The sequence below is a fragment of the Colobus angolensis genome, unplaced genomic scaffold, assembly GCF_000951035.1.
Source record: "Colobus angolensis palliatus isolate OR3802 unplaced genomic scaffold, Cang.pa_1.0 Scaffold259, whole genome shotgun sequence".
NCBI classification, from domain to species: Eukaryota; Metazoa; Chordata; class Mammalia; order Primates; family Cercopithecidae; genus Colobus; species Colobus angolensis.
This window is the reverse complement of record NW_012115810.1, coordinates 3,160,649-3,183,066: the sequence shown is the minus strand read 5'-3', so window position 1 is coordinate 3,183,066 and position 22,418 is coordinate 3,160,649. Positions and strand designations below refer to the sequence as shown.

General features: G+C 34.3%; 1 protein-coding gene across 4 annotated transcripts in view; it reads left to right on the top strand.

Moving 5' to 3' along the window:
* The window catches only part of SLC4A10 (solute carrier family 4, sodium bicarbonate transporter, member 10), a 379,697-nt gene that overhangs the window by 336,278 nt on the left and 21,001 nt on the right, over window positions 1-22,418 (top strand). For all 4 annotated transcript variants that reach the window (XM_011947103.1, XM_011947102.1, XM_011947100.1 and 1 more), the window contains 7 exons: window positions 604-709; window positions 5,326-5,487; window positions 6,915-7,028; window positions 8,530-8,691; window positions 14,844-15,095; window positions 16,322-16,390; window positions 22,041-22,214. In XM_011947103.1, the coding sequence (XP_011802493.1) occupies window positions 604-709; window positions 5,326-5,487; window positions 6,915-7,028; window positions 8,530-8,691; window positions 14,844-15,095; window positions 16,322-16,390; window positions 22,041-22,214 (1,039 nt within the window). The remainder of the gene's footprint in view (window positions 1-603; window positions 710-5,325; window positions 5,488-6,914; window positions 7,029-8,529; window positions 8,692-14,843; window positions 15,096-16,321; window positions 16,391-22,040; window positions 22,215-22,418) is intronic.

The following is a 22,418-nucleotide window of genomic DNA, read 5'->3' as shown; positions in this document are numbered from 1 at the left end:
ATCTGGGAGACCAACCACCATTTATTAAGTTCTTCTATACAAAAATGCTTTCTGAAGGGCAAATAGCAAGTTTACAAATGAATTTTTGGAAAACAAACTGTAAATTAAAGTTCACTTCTAAGGCTATTAATTTGTGGATATCTTTGTCTATATCTTCTTCTCATTGATATATCCTCAGGTACCTAGAGTTCTCCCTTCAGCCAACCTTGATTTTGAATTATATGCCAGTTATAAATGATCTTCAGAATATGAATTAAATACCCCCTTTAATTTTAATTGGTATGATTTTACAATATTAACTACATAGTAACAGTAGATTTGGATATTTACCATTTTTCTATTTGACTTATAATTTAGGGCCAAATGGGTGTCATAAGGAGCTCTCATTCCAGGAAACACTGTAGAGTAGTCTAGTATCCTAACAGTCCATCCTTCTTGATTTTTGAAAATAGTCTATTGTGGAGTAGTTTAGGATAACCTAACTACTTGTCTGTCAAACAGAGGAATGCTGTGACTGGAGAAAATGGAACCATTATACATTATTCTTTGGTACAGTCACAAAAAGCTACTTATTTCACAAAAGACACTATTTTGCCTTTTCAGGTGTAACTGTGTGGAACCGCATAATCCCAGCAATGATACATTGAAGGAATGGAGGGAATCCAATATTTCTGCTTCTGACATAATATGGGAGAATCTAACTGTGTCAGTAAGTAAAACATTGAAAATTAAGTCATACCTAAGAGCTTTTGTTGACATTGTGACTCAATTATTGCCATTACAGTAAAATTTTTTTGAATGCATAATATTATAAAACTAATAGTTGTGTTTGAATTTTAATTTCATCATTTCAGATGCTCATCAGTAAACTGGGGTTATCTTTCATTTTTAAGGTTGTTCTAATAGAAGACCAGAATTGCTCAAAAAGCTCATTTATACAGAATTATGTGACTGAGATGGACTGAAAGCACATTAAATATGAGTGGTGTTGACCTAAATGAAACCATATGGCAGAACTAAGTCTGCCTTCTGTGTAAAGAACTCAGAATGCTCTTACTTTACTCTGTAATGCTGCTCCAGCTGTTCCGGATCTGCTGGGGGGAAGGGGATGTTTCTAATATTCTAGTGTCAATACTAAAGTCTTTGGGAGGAACAAATACCACTTTTCTTCACAAAATTCTGGCACCTCCCTCAACAAGATATTTCTTTTTTCCATTTTATTCTTATCTCCCACTCAAGAAAGGGCATGGCAACATGTTTTTCACCAGTAACAGTTAAATCCTGTGCCGTTGTCTTATTTCCTTTGGCATTTCTCTGCTTTATAATTTCTTTTTTTTCGTACCTGCATTTCTCTATTTTTCTGAATCTATTATAATGTCTGTGCCTCTTTACCTATCAATATTTGCATTCTATACTTCTGGTTCAATAAAATCTTGTAATTTGAAAATGTGTTCTGCTTTTAATAAGTATTAAAATGTGAGTAGCCCTACTTTCTTTTCTACTCTTCCCAGTTATAAACATCACAGGTTCAAACCTTCTGCCACTTTACCTACCCATATAGGCTCAAATTTTATTATGACTATCAGCAAAAAACTATATGAGTTCTAGTTCATTTGATCAAATGCATACTATTTTAGTAAATGGTCCAGTTAGGGAACATATAAATCTTTTTTGTTGTACAGATATTATAAAACTCTAAACATGATTCTTATAAAGAGCATATGATCTATTGACTATTTTCTTGATTTTCTCTATTGAACATGCTCTTTCAAAATTGAAATCAAATTACTTACTCTTTATTTAAAATTCTCTCTTGGCCTATATTTTACTACTTCTATTCTTACCCTAGTTGTGTTCTGTAGAATAAGCCTTCAGTTACTCTTGTTGTTTTGTTATTGTTAACATTTATTCAGTTCCACCTATTTTTTCCTAGAAAAATAACATCGCCAGGCTGCTTCCACTCAAAGAGCCATTTTAACTGAACAATAAAAGAGTTGATGAGCTGATCAAGAAAAAAAACACTGTAGTTATTCAGAATTTAGACATGGGGTCATGATTAATGAAATCAGTAGTGGGTCTTCTCTCTACATTTTCTTTGGAAGACTATATTATGTTTACAGAGCCTCTTGATATCTTCTTCAATATGAAAACCCAAACGATCCCATCTCTAAGTTATATAACATGGTAGTTTATTCTATATGTATTTTGTATTATGTGAATAATTTAATACTAAATAATAATATGCATTCTATGTATTAGAAACTTCTGAATTTTTAGAGTTCTAAGAAGCAGACATACAGCACAGTTATCAGGCTAGCTGTGAGTTAGATACCCTAAGTTTTAAGGTCAAGTAGAATAGTGAAAAATATTTTACAATTGAAGCAAACACAGCATTGTGGGGTTGTTGGGTTTTTTCTCTTTTTTTGTCATTTTAAAAAGTTTTGCATTAGGTGCTAACATTCAGGCAGAAATTTTCATATTATTTTTCATTAGTTAAAAGCAGTTTTTGCAATGGATAATTGCTAATCTTGACCAGAAACAGTCTTTATCACCAGAGGGAATACTATACAAGGAAAACAATCTTGTAATGTTTAAGTAAAAAAAAGACCATTAAAATTTTTGTCTAATTTTTATGCTTTTTCCTCAATATATTCATACTGTCATCAAAAATATTTTATTAATAAAGTACTGAACTAGTGGCTTTTATAACTAATTTTGTTAAAATAGTGATATAACATTTAATGTACATATTATTTATTTGGCAGGTCCTGTAATGTTTCATTGAGTTGTTACATATCTCATGAATTATAATTTATACCTTGCCAACTCAGCAAGGGCAAAGAACTTTAGCTTTCTTTGATTCTCCCAAACTGCTCTATGCATAGTAAGTGTTAAACATTTGATAAAAGTACTTAATGTCTGTTTTGAAACAGTTTCATCTTACTATTTAATGCACATATTTATGGCAAGCTAGAGTACTTAAGTGTGTATATATATATATGATCTCAAAAATCAGCCTTTATAAGAAATCCTTAGGCACGATTTAAAATATTCATAAGCAGTTAACCAGCGTTTGGTGTTTTGTTTCCTGAATTACATATTTAGCTTGTACATATATAAGGGGCAGGACACTAATGCCAACTTTAATTTCTTATTTTATCTAACTTAATTTTTGCCAACTTATAGAATTGCTGAAACTTAGAATGTGTTTGAAGAGTAATTAGTAGAAATCAGTTTGTCAACAAGCATTTTTTGAGTACCCATTGTAACTGAAACCATATGTTAGACTCAAAAGAAGAGAGCAGGATTTGGATTTGGTTTTCATTTCTAAATTTCAGGACTTACTCTGTGTGTATGTGTGCATGTATGTATGTGTGCATGTGTGTGTGCCTCCGTGTGTGTGTTGGGGATACAATTAGTATAAAACTGAAAATAAATGTTGAATTTAGCAGGTCACAATTTTTCTTTTTTAAAGTTAGCATTTTGTTTACTCCCAAAGAGAAAATAAATAACATTTTCAAATATGCTTTAAATTAATGTAACTAGGCAGGCCACTGGTAAATTATAGAGTGTAAGACAGCTAAGGGATCCTTTAAATGTCATCTATGTTCTTAAGAATTGAGAACAAGATCCCGCCAAATGACTTTTATACCTGTAGAAATGACAAAAGATGCTCACAAATTTATAGATAACATGTTTATCATGGAACTTTTAGCTCCTTTTTCTATGTAACCATTTTGCTACCCATTATATTGCTTAATAATTGCTCTGCTAGCTTTTCTGGACAGGTGCAGAAGAGGAAGGAAAACACAAGGATTCATTTTTGCCACCTTATCTATTTTTACAGCATTTTGAAAGAAGGAAAATTAAAACTTTAATTAAGGCCTGGGGGATTTTTCTGTGGTTTTTCAATTAGCCAAGTTGTTGTGCTCTGCATTAGCTTAACATGAATAATTGGAATTTAACTTTGCCTATCAAGGAAGATGTTTGCAGTTAAATTAGAAAAGGGGACAGATTCTTTAAGACAATGATAAGATATATTAACTATATTTCTCAAGACTCTCAGGCTTAGGGTAACTAGCAACTCCAAGTAGATTTTACTAGTTGTTTGTTTTCAGATGACAGTGTAGCTATTTGTGATTTATTCTACAATCTTTGGAGTGTATTTACTTTTTGCTCTACAAGGATTTCAGGCCTGAAGTTAGGCAGACTCTGTGTTTGTGGTCAATATATGAGTTCATATTTTTCTCCAAGATCTCTCTGCAATTCAATTTATGTTCAGGGCAAGAATATCTCAAGGACTAATGAAATCACTGGATCGTTTAAACCATTATTTCCTGTTTCGAAATGTAAAAATACTTTAGTAATCTAATTTTTAAAAAGATAAACCAAAGTAAGTTTAAAATAATGTTTTTTCTTTCAAAATATTTGTTTGAAATGCTGTTTTTCCTGGAGAAAAAAAAATTTTTTTGACTTTGCTGCCACCTCATGGCTAAGGCAGTAATTAGAAATAATTCTTCAGGCTCTTACAGAACTACAGTTGCAGAAGAAAAAGTAACCCATGGAGAAGTCATAGTAAATATGAGCTTTGCCTTGCTCATGTAGTAATTTTATCTCATTTGTTCTTTAATCCAAGTTTGATAGTCCCATCTTTGACTTACAATTTCATTTCAGTCATTGTATGTCATAGTTTTCTTGTTGCCTTTCTCATCTTTCTTGGCAGCTTTTGGACTAGATAATTCTACAAAACATTGTTCTTCGTCAATAAGCAATATTAATCTCACTGCAGAAGTCGTGTTTGTATCACAGCTCTGCGGCTGCCCACCAGTGGTGAGGCCACAACAAATTATTTAACCCCTCTATGCCTCAGTTTCCTCAGACATGGAATATAAATAATAACATGAACCTATTTTATGGGATTGGTGTGAAAAGTAATTTAAATGATGTATTTAAATAGCTGGGCATAGTGTCTGACCTTAGTAACCAATCACTATTACGTATGTCATATTTTCAATACATCTGGTGTTAGGAACTTAGTAGGTATTAGATTTAATGCACATTAATTAATTGGTAAATCAATTAGTTTTATACATTTAAATTTAAAAAGTGGTCCATGTTCAAATTTTTTATAAACCTTTGATATTTCTCACCACCCATCCAAGTGGAACTTGAAAGTCATAATGTAATGCCTGTTAAATCATTGCGAGAGCCATAAAGGAAAAGCTTCAGCATCTGAACTACAATTGATCAGAAGGTGTTAGTTTTCTGCAAGAAATGTGTCCGGTTTTTTCTTAGTAGCTCCATTTGTTTTACTTCCTCTGGCAGGAATGCAAATCATTGCATGGAGAGTATGTTGGACGGGCCTGTGGCCATGATCACCCATATGTTCCAGATGTTCTATTTTGGTCGGTGATCCTGTTCTTTTCCACAGTAACTCTGTCAGCCACCCTGAAACAGTTCAAGACTAGCAGATATTTTCCAACCAAGGTACTTAGACTATAATTTTCTTGATCTAAATGTAAAATAACATAGGACAAAAGAAAGAGTAATTGATGTAATAAAGGGAGCCACTGAAAGGCTTTTGTGTGAGTGAGCTGCCAGGTTAGTTGTGGGGTGAGATGAGGGGCTGAAGAGAAAGAATTTTGTGATGCAGGTGCTGGGAGTGCATATGCAGGCTTTTCTCCTAACTGCAAACCCCGCGGATCAACTCCTACTTTCCTACTGACGTTTTTGGAAATTCACAGCACACACTGCATTACTGATTGTCACTTTTTTGCCCAATGAACAGTGGGAACTATTCCAGCCTGACAGATACCTCAGAGGAGCCTATGTTACATTCTCTAATTGGGGAAGCCCCCGCAAGACTCATTGGAACAATATTCTCTTTTTCAGTGTTTAAACCGTCAATCCCTCCCCCTAACCCACTACGTTTGCATCTGCATATTTGGAAAGGAAAGTAAACAGAGAAACAGCTTAGTTCAATATTTAACACTACAAAGTAACACCTATAATGTCTGATTCCGCCAAAAAAAAATTTAAAAAAAAGGAAAAGAAACAAGGAAACAAGCTTCTTAGGGATGAGCTATAGATTATGATCAAAATTCCACTCTGGGAAAATATTTCAAGAATTGTTCCTTTCGAAAGGGGCTTCTTTTTTGTCACCACTTTCTTCTCTAAAGTGGAAGTTTCATTTATTTCCCCAAAAAAACTTAGTCTGATTAATACAAAAACATTTTTATAAGCTGAAACAATAATCTTAAGCATTTTATGTATGCTTGTGTGTATGTCATAAAGGCATCTTAAAATAGACTAGATCTGGATAATAATTGTATGTGAATATTTGCTCAGAATTGGCTTTATAAATGAGAAATGGCTTTAAAAATTGGCTCACATAGAATAAATTTTAAATTTGCCCACTCTGTTGTGTACATTCCCAACTGTCATGCTTATATTCTAGATAAACTAAAACATTATGTTTCTTTGATAAAAACAGATAATTTTATTTTATGATGCTTCAAGTTTATCATATTAAAATGTTACCTGTGTGAAAGAGATCCCTAAAATCTGCCAAATTCTGCCCATGCTACCTTATTCTGTGTTCTGAATATTCACATGCATGGGTTCATCATAAAGTTAGATTTTAAATAAACATTGAAAACAACTCAACCACGATGTAGCTATTCCATAATGCCTCATTCTGGAAAGGTTGAGTGTGTACCAATCTTAACGACAGTGATACATAAATATATATTCAGGTTCTGACAGAGCTAATGGTAATCTTATAGTATGCATAAAATATAATATTATGATATTATGTCATAAAGTGTTTATAAAGTGTGACTCTAGATTATGTTCCTGAGTATTCCTTGATATTTATAGCTACTTTAAGTGACAAGTGTTTTCATTATTTTTAGGTTCGATCCATAGTGAGTGACTTTGCTGTCTTTCTTACAATTCTGTGTATGGTTTTAATTGACTATGCCATTGGGATCCCATCTCCAAAACTACAAGTACCAAGTGTTTTCAAGGTGAATTTATCATAGCACTTACTATCTCTCTCCCTCTCCCCATCTCTCTTGGTCTAATCTTCATTTAGATGATACCTATAACCCTAGTACTTAGGATTTTCATGAAAATATAAAGAATTTAGATTAGAAGAGCAGTAAATGAAATGCACACAGCATGGCTAAAATTGAGGTCTAACGTTTAAAAAAATAAGAATTACAAAATATAAATAATTATAAACATAAAAATTGCTTTAAAAAATTTCCTGTCAATTCTGACAGTTGAAATACCTATATATAACATTCTTAAAAGATAAGGAAACATTTGAAACTAAGAGAAAAGGATTATTTTGGCAGAATTGTACAGTGAACAAGGCTTGAAAAACAGATAAAAATAGATTGGGAATAGAATTCTGACCGTGTTACTAATGAGGTACAGTTTGAACATTCCTTATCCAAAGTGCTTGGGATCAGAAGTGTTTCAGAGTTCTTTTTTTTATTTTCAAATTTTGAAATATTTGCAAACACATTATGAGGTATGTTGAGGGTGGGACCCAAGTCTAAGCACAAAATTTATTTATGTTTCCTATATACCTTATACATATAACCTGAAAGTAATTTTATACACTATTCTTAATAATATATGTGACCTATCACATGAAGTGAGGTGTGAATTTTCCACTTGTGGCATCATGTGAGTGCTCAAAAGTTTCAGATTTTGGATCATTTCAGATTTCAGCTTTTCAGATTAGGAGCGCCCCTTTGTTTTCTCTGTCAAACAGGGCTGGGGACTTCTTTTTTTTTTTTTTTTTTTTTTGAGACGGAATCTCGCTCTGTCGAGGGCTGGGGACTTCTATATAGGACTCTTGTCAGGATGAAATTTTGAGAATCATCTCAGTCAGCAGTCATGTTTGGAACCCTTCCCTGAGCCTCTGCTGTGACCAAGTATCTTTTTTTCCATTTTCACTCAATAGCCTCTGCACATCAAAAATAACAGTTACAATACCATAATGATGTATTCTGTTTAGATGTCTGTCTCTGATTCTAAACTGAAAGAAGCCTCTGATTTATCTTTGTATCTCAGTTCTAGCACAGTGTTCTATGTGTCAATGTGCTATTTGTAAATTTCAATACATTTTCCAATAGTTAATGGTAAATATTGATATTATTTTATTTAATACAGGTATTGATTAAGAACACAGATTTTTCAACGAGTCTGTCAGAGTTTAAATCCCATCTCTACCACGTACTAGCTTTGAGATCTTGGGCAAGTTACTGGATCTCTCTATGCCTCAATTTTCTTTTCTGTGTCATCTTTAGTGTTGTGAAGAAAAAAAAATGAGTTAAAATATTTAAAATACTTAGAATGGTTTTAAGTGCTTTATGAGTATTATTATTATTTATTGTAGCCCACTCAGCTCCTCTGTTTATAATTAGGGCTTTCCTGGTAGCATCTGTAAGACTTAATTTGATCAAGTATTCATTAATCCAGTTCGTAACTATGCACATCCTTTATTTTATACAGCCCACCAGAGATGATCGTGGCTGGTTTGTTACACCTTTAGGTCCAAACCCATGGTGGACAGTAATAGCTGCTATAATTCCAGCTCTGCTTTGTACTATCCTAATTTTTATGGACCAACAGATTACAGCTGTCATCATCAACAGAAAAGAGCATAAGCTAAAGGTATATTTTAACATCCATTTTAATGTAAATCATTATGACTTAACTGATATCAACTGATGTTCATTTGACTTCTCCTATATTCTTATTCATTTGTACAGTGAAATATATAAAATAACATTTTCAGATGTATAATTTTTATTGTCTTACAAGATACTTGGTCTTACAATCATTTGAGAATTTACTTATTTGTAGCACTTGGCTGAGCTCAAGTCTGAGAACTCACCTCCAAGGCATAAAATAAAAAAACATTGTCAAAGCTCTAACTTTATCATATTTAGCATATTTTAGTGAAATAACAATCTGTTCTGGTGAAGTACAACCATACCAACTTGTCTTACATCTGAGATTCCTCTATTCCTCTATTTAACCCTAAGTGTATATATTACATTTAATTCATTATCAGAATAAATTACAACTTCAACTATTTCTCATTTTGTTTAATTATTTTTCCTTCTGCCTATAACAACAAAATCCAGACATAAACGTCACAGTTTGGAAGTGACATCTTTGAGTTTTATTGCAGACTTCACTGTCTCTTTTATAAAAAGAATAAGTAAATATAGATGTGTCTTGGTTACATTCTGACCTTGCCATTTTGCAGTTGTGAATAATCAAAATTGTTCACTGGTATGCAATTTGCCTGAGATTTGTAATGTAAGCACTATCACTTACTTTCAGGAATATGTTAACTAAAGTCAATGAAATCATTAAATGGTTAAAAATAATCTACATCAAACCTTGTAAAAACAGAACATGCACAATCTTGTTTTTGTTTTGGTATCATGGGGAAATTGCCAGCTATTTTCATATACCCTTTAAACTCTAGGAGAAAAAAATCATTGTCAGAGCAACAGAAATCATGCTTTATAGGATTTCTTTTATAAGAATGTTAGAAAGATGAAAAAAATCTCTGATTAAACTCTGATGCAATATATTACGTTAGTGCAAAAGTAATTGTGGTTTTTGCCATTGCTTTTAATAACAATAATAACATAAATGTAAGAAAGCACACTTATTTGCAATAAATCTTATGAAGAAGGAATTTTGAGTACATGGTGGAGAGAATGTGTGTCTATCTGAAAGCAAAGGACATTCTTCATTCTCTTTGTAGAACGTAACTTCAGAATTCTCACAACTTTATGTATTTTATTAAATGACACATTTTAAAAAATCAACTAAAAAACTGTTTTAGGAAGAAAGTAAGCCATATAATTATTATTTACCTTTCAAAAAAGACTTTTTTAGCCTTCATAATTAGGCAGAAATTCTAGTGAGTCCACTGAAAAAGTTATCCTTTGTAAGGGCCATCAGTTAAATGGATTCAGGCAGCATTTTTTTCTTGTTGTAAGTGGAATCATATTAAAACAAAGTGTGGAAGTGAAATGTGTGCTGAGATTGTTATTACCTTCCTGGCCATTCTGAATCTTTGCCCTTTACTGGGCCCTCAACCTTATAAATCACATGACACTTGCTCTTACTCCATGTTCTTCATGAGCCCTTGACATTCACAGCCTTTCCAAAGCTCCACACCGACAAATACACTAATTTCTCCCTTCACATATACTGTGGAATAACAAAAATGTAATAAAGCATTTTGATCCTTTCAAGTACTTGCATTTATAGAATTAAATGCAGGACTAGAACTATTTTTGTCACTGAAATAAACCTAAGGCTACATTACTAAATCTGTTTTATTGTGCAAAGAAATGATTATGTAGTCAAAAGTTTCATATTTTTGCCCCTTACTACTCTGGATTTGGTAAATGATACAGCAAATCTGGCTTAATCATAAACTCTGCTATATGGCCACAGGCAGAAGAGTCAGCCCGTTCTTGGCCACTGCGAATCGGAACTCTCCAACCTCCTCCTTAGATATGAATACTTTAAAAGCAAATTTCTTCCAGTGAAGATGTATTTCGTCTACATTGAATCCCTATTGGGCCTATAACTCTTATCTCCTTAAGCTTCTGTAGAGTGTGGTCTGATGCTACTGGGTTTCCCGTTAACAACAACAAAATCACCTTCTCAGAATGTTATTTACTCAGAGTAACGGTTTGTTCCATAGTACTTCTCCCCGCTTCACTGAAATGTTTGCAGTCTCCTGGCTTTGACTTGAACCACATTTTCACTAAAAGATGTGTTTCTTGAGTATATCACCAGACCACAAGCTAACCACTTGTGAAAGCATTTTCAGCTTTTACTAATTTTCTTTTCTCACTTAAGAAACCCATTTTTGCCTTGGTTGGAGCATTCCCCGAAATTGTTTAATGAATCATGTTTTGTAGTTTGTGTATCAAACACTTGGTAGACTCCACATCATGTATCTAAGTCTACATACACCCAAATCAACTCAGAATTTCTCTTTTCATTCTTTATCTCTCCCAAACATATTTTAGATCTTTTTACTTTTTCTTCACCTCTATTGCCAGAACTAGTAGCTGGTTTTCCTTTAGATGATATTTCTCATGCTGATAAAAATGTTTCTATTGGCCAGGCACAGTGGTTCACGCCGTAATCTCAGCACTTTGGGAGGTCGGGGCAGGTGGATCACGAGGTCAGGAGTTAGAGACCAGCCTGGCCAACATGGTGAAACCCCATATCTACTAAAAATACAAACATTAGCTGGGTGTGGTGGTGGGCACCTGTAATCCCAGCTACTCGGGAGGCTGAGGCAGGAGAATCATTTGAATCCAGGAGACAGAGGTTGCAGTGAGCTGAGATTGCACCATTGCACTCCAGCCTGGGCAACAGGGTGAGACTCTGTCTCAAAAAAAAAACAAAAACAAAAACAAAAAACTGCTTTCATGAGTGTCACTATGTACACAATAAAGCTGTGTTGCACTGTATCAGTGACTTACTACTCCCGAAGAATGCGGGAGCTCAAAATTAGTAAAACTCGAACTCATTGCATTCTGTTATCCTTCGGATGGCTCCAGAGTGAAAGAAGAGGCAAATATAAAAATTTGAGAATGTGAAGTATCATGTATATTATACATAAATGTACATATAAATCCATACTCTCTCTAGCATTTGTTTGTTTGTTTGTTTGTTTCTCCCTTGGAGAAGTGGATTAGGCATAAGTTAACTGAATCCCTTTGAAAAGCATTAAAAATATCTACTTGGGTTTTTTAAAGCACATTCTCTAAATGTGAAAAGAGAGACATAATCTTATAAAAAAGAAAGTTTCTGTTAAGATACAACTGTGGGCTTTTCTACATGTTTCTGTAGACAGTTCAGGCTTCTTTTGACATCATTTTTAATAAACAGCAATACAATCCCGGATCACTTGAGTAAATGAATGCATTTGCAACATTCGTTTGGCACCATATTCTCTTGATGATTATGGCATTTGATATGTTCTTTTTTGCCCTCTTTGTCAGCCTGGTTCTTCATGTCAATCTATAGTCTTTTATGTGGTTAACTTGACAGATGCAGGAAATTGCTGCCAAGCTTTGAAATGAATTTTTTCAGCAGTGGCATCTGGGTATCAGATGGTCCTCTTGGCTGGCCTCTTGTCTTGCTGCATGTTGGTTTTAGTGGGGTCTGGTGTAGCATCACCTGTTGCTATGCTCCCTTTTCCTCCCATATGTCCATTTCCTGTGATTCATGGATGAATGTGAGAATAAAAGCTCTAGCTCTGTCTTTATTTGAGAAAAAAATCTACAGAAATATGTTAGAAGGTGTACAGTTCTCTCTCTGACAAAGGGGTACTTCTCTTTGGCTGGCATGCCTATCAGCTAATAATTTTGTTACAAAGTCCAAGTTTTTAAAGACATTTTAAATGAAAGGCAAGAAGGATACTGGTTAGTTAGGGGAAGAGCAAGAACTGCTGTATTTATTGCCTTTGGTTTACATTGAATCAAGATGCTCCCATTGTTGTACAGCATAATTAGGGGAAATTATATTTTTGCTTTTGTTATATATTTATACATTACAAAGCTAGCTTTATGAATTTAGAAAAGAAATTATTTCCTCTGAAAGAATTATTTTGCCCACTTCCTGCAATTCAGAATCCCACTGTTTACATTTGTATCATATTTTTTAAACATTCAATAAGAGCTGTTGGAAATCACTATCATGACGAAGGTCTCCCTCATATTATTGAGCTGTATGAATGTGGACTCTAAGAAAGTCCAGGTGTGCTAAAAAGTACAAGCCTGACTCTCAAGGCCCCCTGTCTTCTGCCCTCCTCTGATGTTCCTCTCACAGCCACTGGCTCCTCTTACATCTTTCGTTTTCTCTTAGCAGTACCACAATTTTGCAAAACAGCTCCAAGGGAGCAGCATTCACATCGTACTCCCTTAGAGGCAGAGGCTTAAGTATGAGGTCCTTCACTGTTCTACATCTTTCTCCCTCCAGAGTTGCTAGGACAAAACACTTCTCAAGCTGCTTAAGACATTGTCCTTTAAAGGGACCAAAATCTGAGTTCTATTCTATGGAATTACACCTTCCAAAATGTTTTACAAAAGGCCAAGGTACGATATTACGGTCCTGGCAAAGCTTTTTCCCATGCTTTTTTGGTTATGCTGACACCAGGCAGTTTCTCTTCCTACTCTTCAGCTCTTACTAATCAAATTCTTGCTTGAGTTACTTGCAAAGAAGAGTTTCCAGAGTCATATTCATTCAGGAAATTGAGTTAGACATTTTGGTGAATTGTAGCATTGCCCCAGTAAGCTGAGCCAATGAAGGGTACCACTGCTTTGGTGCCAGCATGGGAGGAACAGGTCCTTAGGTACGTAACTCTCATTTTCTCCTCACTATCATCTCTTGCACTTTTATAATTTGGAAGGGATGAGCAGAAAGGAAAGAAAGTACAACTGAGTGTAAGAATCTTCTTACTAAGAAAACAAAATCACAGAGAAAAGACTACCATGACAAATATGCAACAGTGTGTTTCACACTCCAGGCTATAAGAACTTTCATATTAACTGCAAACTGCTTGAAGTTATATAAAACTACCGCTAAAAAAGATTATTATTCTCCTAGAAGAATTGGTAATTTCTGCTCATGATCATAATAACAAATTTAACTGCTGTATTTATTTTAAAATTACACTCACTAAATTTGATTCTGAAATGTTTGATGCATATTTTATTTTCAAAAAGTCAATTTGCAACTTTTATTGATTGCTTATTGTGTGCCAATGATTGTGCTAAAAACAAGAGGAAATACTGAGAAGTTATATAAGTTATCTGCTCTTAAGAAACATATTAATAGTTTTATTAAGGAGCCTTGAAACCTAATGAGTACAAAAGAAACATTTATTGCTTAACCATTAGAATATAATAGTACCTAACATTTTCTGGTCACTTTCTGTTCAACAGATATTATTCTAAATTATTTACAACATTAACTAATTTAGTTATCACAACAGTTCAGTGAGGTGCCTTCTGCTATCATCATCATCATCATTTTTCAGATAGGGAAAAAGAGGCACAAGAGCTTAAGTGATTTATTGGTTGAGCTAGCATTTCATTCCAGGCAGTCTGACTCCAGAACTTATATTCTTAACCACTTTATTATACTGCCTCTCATGAAGCAGTCACTAAAAATTAAAAAGGAAAGGTGGAACATAAAATAGGCCAACCCTTTGGCTGCTTCTGTGGCTCTACACTTTTGGTTCCTACAGGGTATGGAGGGAGTGCTCTTCCCGATCTTTGATTTCCCTCTTCCGAGAACACCCTGTCTGTGCAAGAGGGCAGTTTCCACACACCCGACTGCACCTGTTTTTCCTCCTTTACATTTCCTATCTGGGCCTAGGAAGCACTTAGTTTGCAACACCTGGAAGTCATTGACAGTGGAGTAGCATAACAGAGGAAATAGGAAACAAAAAACTGTGATTTCTAAGGAGGGGCTTAATTTGTCTAGTGTTGAAACTTAAACAAATTAGAACAAGATAGCACTATATTAAGGAAAAAATGACTATACAGGGGAGCTTAGGCTCCATGATATTATTTTTTCTAATAAAAGTCATCCAATGAGACAAAAGAGGGCAATTGGAAACTGAGTGTTTGTTTAAGAGTTTACTCCAGGAGATCTGATATGAAGGGCTTGTTGAGTATCATCAGGAAGTGGTTTCTATTCGCAATCAGGCCATCCTTAGCCCTGTTGTTGACACAGTTTCTTTCTCTCTTTCTTTCTTTTTTAAACAGAAAGGTTGTGGGTACCATCTGGACCTATTAATGGTGGCTGTCATGCTCGGTGTATGCTCCATCATGGGCCTGCCATGGTTTGTGGCTGCCACAGTCCTCTCCATCACTCATGTCAATAGCCTAAAACTGGAATCAGAATGTTCAGCTCCAGGAGAACAACCCAAATTTCTCGGCATTCGGGAGCAAAGGGTTACAGGGCTTATGATTTTTATTCTTATGGGTTCATCAGTCTTTATGACCAGTATTCTGAAGGTAACGAAATCTGTCTTTATGAACTTGAGAGAAAGAAGAATATGTTTATCATAATTTAATATTTTCATTTGAATCTGAGCCATAAATTTGCAAATATTGTGTGGCATGTGATGAAAGTGATGAATTTCTTAACCATGTTTATATAATTCTTCATAACCTAAGGGAGGGAAATTATGTCCTATATTTTAAAACCGTTAAATACATAAAAATTTAGTCTGGCAAAGTAAAATTTGATGAGTAAATTATTGTAACAATTTTGAAATGGTGATCAAGCTATGGGAAAAAGTCACTCATTGTTTCTTACTGACTTGTGACCCAAATTCATTATAGGCATTTATAAAGATTCTATTTTCTTGTCAATGGATAAATATATTAACAGTTAATATTACTTACTATTAATAAAATATAGAGGTGAAGGAATGAGCCTGGTCCATTTTAAGTGCTCTATAAAACCACTGTCTGGACATCATCTTTGCATATACTGATTTCTTTTCCACAGAAAACTTGAAATCTATTTTAAAGAGGATTAACGAGTAATTATTTTGTCATGTAATTTTGTCAGATATTTCCAAAGTGTGTTAATTGTGCTATAAATTACAACACATTTTATTTGCGTATAATTTGACATTTTAATTAAATTATTTAATTATTTACTAGTTTACTAGTATTTGATCATTAACACAAGTACCTTTGCAAGAATTGTGTAAGTAATTATGTAAGTAATTATCTTGTAGACATAAGATGATGGTGAACTATTCCAATAAAAAGAGAAAATCTGAGTAATCCATATATTTACAAATACCTGGCATGATGCAGGAAACACATCTAAATGCTAGCTTCATTCTTTACCTTTAATCCAAATATCTTATCTTTGTAAAACAAAATTCAAATTGTCTCTAAAGTGGCATAATAATAGTATTATTATTCATTATATACTACATGGTTTTTAAAAATAGATTTTGACTTATTAAATAATTATAACAACCCTATTGTTATCATCTCCTTTTAGATATTGGGAAACTAAGGCACAGAGAGCTTAAGTAACTTCCCTAAGGTTACACAGCTAAAAAGTGCTAGAGCTGGAACTTGAATCCATGTCTTCTGAATCTGTACTATACTGTTTCTACTCAAAAATGCCTTTTTTCCCTGTTTTTTTCTTTGATAAGTGCAAAACCACAATATATTTGAAAATGATTTGTGCCTTTTCTCCAATTGTTCTTTTACAGTTTATTCCCATGCCAGTGCTATATGGAGTGTTTCTTTATATGGGTGCTTCATCTCTAAAGGGAATTCAGGTAAATTACTTACAGTACTACAGGCACATCTGTGATGACTTATCTTAAGGTCTACTGATAAGTCATGTGACAGCTAAGAAAATGATGCCACCTGAGGAACAGCTTTTAGACCACAATTAAACTTCTTCAAACTTGTTTTTCTCCAAAACTTGTTTGAAGAGTTACAAAAGTTAAAGAAGATTCTCTCCAGCATCTAAGATTCATAAACTTATGGTAATTTTATTTATCGTAAGTATATTAAAACTGTAAGAGGCTTAGATTTTACAGCAATTTTAGAAAAATCATAGTTATATATGCCAATACATATCCAAATATTTATAATATTTGACACTTTAATCATGTGTATGGACATCTATTGGTAAGAATAGGAAAAATCTTTATGTACAAAGATGTTCATTTTAACACATACTATTAAAATATTGGAAACAACCCAATTCTCTAACAGCGGTAAAATAATTAAGTAACCTATGGTATAGTCACTGAAAATTGATAATTTTTTATCAGTTAAAGTTCCAATGTACTTTTAGGAACTACAGAAGTAACATGGCAAAAATGCTTACGACATAATACAAAGTAAGAAACTACTGACCATAGGTTTATAAAGCTATGAGTTTGAGATGGGTTGTAAAGGAAGGTGTAGAAATAAAAACAATTTGTTGAGATAGTGATATCCTGGGGTTTTTACACCTTGTTTTGTTTGTTTTACTGTTATATTTATAGGATTATTTTTAAAATTAGACTAAAATAAAGATATAGGCAGTTTCAAGTATAAGGGGAACTTTGTGCATTATTTAAGTAGATATTGGTTAAATAAATATTTTAGGCACTAATTTGGCAACAGATCAGCCAGATGGTTCTGGTTCAAGATGTCCCATGTGGTCACTGTCAGGGTGTGGACAAGGTCCACAGCATCTGAAGGTTTGATAGTGCTGGAGGATCTGCTTCCAAAATGGTATTCCACAACTGTGGGCATGAGGGCATCAGTTCCTTTCTACCTGTTGGTAGGATGACAGTCTTTTGCTACAGTAGCCTCTCCATGGAATATTTAGTGTGTCTTCAAAACATAGAATGTAACTCCTTCAGAGTGAACAATATGAAAGAGAGAGAGAGAGAGAGAAAGAAAGAGAGCGAGAAAGAGAGAGAGGAGAAAGAAGAAGAAGAGAATGAGAGAGAAAGGATGAAAAGTGCTTTTTGATTTAGTCTTCAAAGTCATACATGGTCATTTCCACGTTTTCTATTTGTTAGAGGCTATCCACTAAGTCCAGCTTGCACCCAAGTGAAGGGAAAAAGGAGACTCTTATCTCTTGAAGAGAAGAGTATCAAAGAATTTGTGGACACATTTTAAAACCTCCACAAGTGTATTCTAAATGTTTACAGAAGCTGTAGGCAAATTCTTCCCACATATTTCTTTTATGATACTGTTATTGGTTGAATAGTGAGTGTTTCCTGAAAATTTATGTCCACCTGGCATCTCAAAATGTGACCTTATTTGGAAATAGACTGTTTGCCTATGTAATTAGATACAGATATGAAGACAAGATAATCATGGATTTAGGGTGAGCCCTAAATCTAATGACTGTGGTCCTTATAAGAAGAGGAGAGGGGTTGGGTGCGGTGTGTCTCACGCCTGTAATCCCAGCACTTTGGGAAGCCAAGGTGGGTGGATCATGAGGTCAAGAGATCAAGATCATCCTGGCCAACCTGGTGAAACCCCATCTCTACTGGAAACATAAAAATTAGCTGGACATGGTGGCAGACGCCTATAGTCCTAGCCACTCGGGAGGCTGAAGCAGGAGAATTGCTTGAACCCAGGAGGCGGAGGTTGCAGTGAGCAGAAATCACACCACTGCACTCCAGCCTGAGCAACAGAGCAAGACTCTGTCTCAAGGAAAAAAAAAAAAAGAAGAAGAAGAAGAAGAAGAGGAGAGGACACAGAGAGACACAGGGAAGAAGGCCATATGAAGATGTAGGAAGGCCGGGCATAGTTGGCTCACACTTCTAATCCCAGCACTTTGGGAGCCCAAGGTGGGTGGATCACCTGAAGTCAGGAGTTTGAGACCAGCCTGACCAACACAGCGAAACCTAGTCTCTACTAAAAATACAAAAATTATCTGGGTGTGGTGGTGCATGCCTGCAATCCCAACTACTCAGGAGGTTGAGATAGGAGAATCACTTCAACCCAGCACGCTACTGCACTCCAGCCTAGATGACAGAGGGAGACTCTGTCTCACAAATAAAAAAAAAAAAAAAGGAGAAAGAGATTAGAGTTTTGCTGCCATTAATCAAGGGTGCCAGGAGCCACCTGGAACTGGAAGGCACAAGGAAGTTTTCTCCCCTAAGACCTTCAAAGGGAGTGTGGCCCTGCCAATATCTTGCTTTAGGCTTCTGGCCTCCACAAGTGTGGAAGAATATATTTCTATTGATTTAAACCACCAAGTTGTGGTAATTTTTTAGGACAGTCCTAGCAAACTAATAGATTTTTACTTAAATTGTCCCTTGAATAATCTTGTCTTATAATTTAACATTATTTAGCCCAATACTCCAATGTTCTTGAAAAAGAGATTAGAGGCTTATTTATCATATAGTATTTTGTCAACTGAAAAGCAAAAATAAATTGCGGCTTTTTCTGTGACACAGTTAGACTCACTGCTGTTCATAGCATGTAAGAGGATAGTTAGCCTGCAGGACAGGCAGCGCAGGATCTCTGTTCCTGAGCGAATGACTAACCAGCTTCTGACTTTGGAAGAAGCAGCAGCACTTAGGCCTTAAGACGGTACTGGGTGCCAGTCTGAGGCAAACTTAAGTATGAAGTCATTGCAGGTCACGGAACACCCAAAATTGATAGTATGACTGACTCTTCATCCTGACACTGGGAAACAATTAACTGGGAGAGGGAGATGGTTGAGCCATGTGATGTATTTTAATTTTACTCAAATTACATATAATTTGCTCATTTAAAATTTCATGTATGAAAAGGGTAGTTCGATAGAATTGGTTTTGTAAGGCATTAGAGAAGAATACTGAAGAGGTTTTGTTATATTTGTTTTTCTTTTTCCTTTTTTTTTTTTGCCTTTGGCAAAAGTTTCATGAGTACTAATCTCATCTGTAAGTGAAAAGTATTTATTATTAGGCCCCAGACTCACATAAATACAGCAGCAGAAGTTTAAGAAACAAAGTAAAATCATTTTGATGATAGGTTTCAACAGATTTTTCCCTCTAATTCCACATGATTTTATACCCATGAGGTTTAGAATTAAACAAGAATGTCAAGTTTTGGAGTTACTTGGGATGTGAATCTTTTAAATGAAAATTGAAGAAAACATTATCAAAGGCCCATGAGTGAAATATAATGAGTTTTAAAGAACACAAATGAAACAGCAAGCTGGGGCACACGTTGACGGACAGGGTCTCACACTGAGAAATGGGGTTTGTGAAAATGTAAGTGACCCCAAGCCCAGGAAGTTGAAATTCCTATTTGGAATTGTAGCTAACTGGGTGGGGAAATGTGATATTGATACTAGGATATAATAAAAACCAAATGTAAAACTCAGAATACATTTGTCATGATGATGATTATTATTTAAACATATGCTGAATATCAACAGTTCCAGGAGCATGTTACTCTCTTACCCTGTTGAAGGAATCTATGTTACCTGCTTGTTTGGCAATATTAAGAAACTTATTATCTGAGCTTCTCACTGTGAAACATGGCAGAAAAAACAGATCACAGTGTTCTCATGAATGCTGTTTCTGTATTCAGCTATATACCCACATCTATATTCATTCCAACACTTCAGGAATCCAAAGTAAAGCAAATGTGCCATTTAAACAATAACAATTGAAGCACCCACACACTGAAGTACACTTATGCAATAACATAGCTTCACAAATGGAGAAATGGTGGCTGGGAAAAACTAGTTCTATAGAAAAGGAAATATTCCATTGTAAGCCAGAAGATTTTATTTTATTTCTTTCCTATTCCTACCGCTACCGTGCACCAAGTTTTTGTTTATTTAATGACTTTTAAGTTTAAATAATATTTAGGAAATAGAAGTTTTAAAACCTAATGACATATACATGGACAGAATGGAGAGAGAGTAGTCAGGAATGAGTTCAGCACTTAGTAGTCTGCATATAATGTTTCAATAATGTTTTTGGAATATATAAATGAATATGAATAAATGAATGGTCGGGGAATGAACTAATGTGTGTATGATTCTTATTTAGATAACTGAGGGAAGGAAGGCCATGTCATGCCATAAGACACAGAACACAGAAGGGAAGATAGGTTTATGTTGAGTTTGAGATTCTTACTATATATACAAACAGGTCCTGGTGAAACAGGGTGTTTTGACTCTAACATTTTGACTCAATGGACAACTGTTCCGTTGCATATTAATTTGACATATTTGATGAGAATTGCCTATAGTTTTTAAAATAAATTAGTTAAAAAATAAAATCTAATATTACTTTTTGAAAATGCGTAATGGATGTTACTGTAGAGATGGCATGAAATAAAACAGTGACTGACAGTGATTGAAACCATTATTTTCTAAATAATCGCCTCTAGTTGGAAACACTGAAAACTGCAAAACTTGGCCGAAGAACAATAAACCAAACAATCTACATAAAATAAAACTACATAAAAAAAAAACATCATGTAGTATGATTTGTTAGTAAATAAAATGTGATTAAAGATTTAAGCTTCCTGTGTGCATTTAATTTATAAAATTCCAATTGAGAAAAATTGGTTTGCTTGATTTAAAAAAAGCCCTCAAAGTCAAAGCTGTAACATAATAGTATGCAGTACTATAACAATAGTTTTATGTAATACTATGTACTATCTTTATGGCAAGATTGAAACAGAAATAACATTGAGATGAAAGTTATTTTAATAAAATACAACTGAAAATATGCAAATGACAGTGCTGCATATAAAGTTAATCAAGAAATTAAATAGAGTTAACAAAATTTGCTCTGGAACATACTTTATTAACAAAAATTTATTTAGGTTAAATTTTTATGGTTAAGATGTTTGTGTTCATAAAGACAGCATCTAAACTTTTGTTGGAGATTAAATGGGCAAAGTCAAAACAACAGAGTCAAAATAAGGAGGTTAAAATACCGTACTTAGCAGCTGGATAAGGGCCTAGAACCCAAGAGAGAGCTAAGGCAGAGATGTAGGTCTGTGAATCCTTAGCAAGTATGTGAAGGTCAAAGCCATGGGTATGGATGAACTATTCCAGGAGAAAAGAAGACAGAGAATGCAAGTCCAGTAATCCCAATATTGAGGGGCAAATAAAGGAAGAGTTTGTGATGTGTCAAGGAAAAAGAAGATGGTAGTTATGTTTTGCTTCACAGGGCTCCACTCTTCAAGGTAGCAATATTTAACATTGGCTTCCTATTTTTAAACTCTTCTAAATTGTAACCCATCTCCATATTCAAGAAAATGTGGGCTATTATTAAACTGAAATTGTAGTGTTTCAGAGGGTAAGCATAACAATCCCATTGTCCTGATGCCCAGGTATCAACTTAGTGTTATCCAGGTATGTCATTTAACCTAAAATTTTGGACCATATTAAACATCAACTTGTCCTACTTTTATTGTTGTCTTACACCTAAAAACAATTTAGTCTGTTTAATCTTTTAGTTCTTTGATAGGATAAAGCTCTTCTGGATGCCTGCAAAACATCAACCAGATTTTATATACCTAAGGCATGTACCGCTTCGAAAAGTGCATCTCTTCACGATTATTCAGATGAGTTGCCTTGGCCTTTTGTGGATAATAAAAGTTTCAAGAGCTGCTATTGTCTTTCCCATGATGGTATGAAACTTCTGTCAACTCTTTTTCTCTTTCTCTGATTTGCTGTTCTCTTTGGAAACAGACACATGAACTGAAATTGGAACAACAGAGTCATTTTGTTTTTTTTAATTTTTTTATTTTTTTTATTTTTTATTTTTTTTTTATACTTTAAGTTCTAGGGTACATGTGCATAACGTGCAGGTTTGTTACATATGTATACTTGTG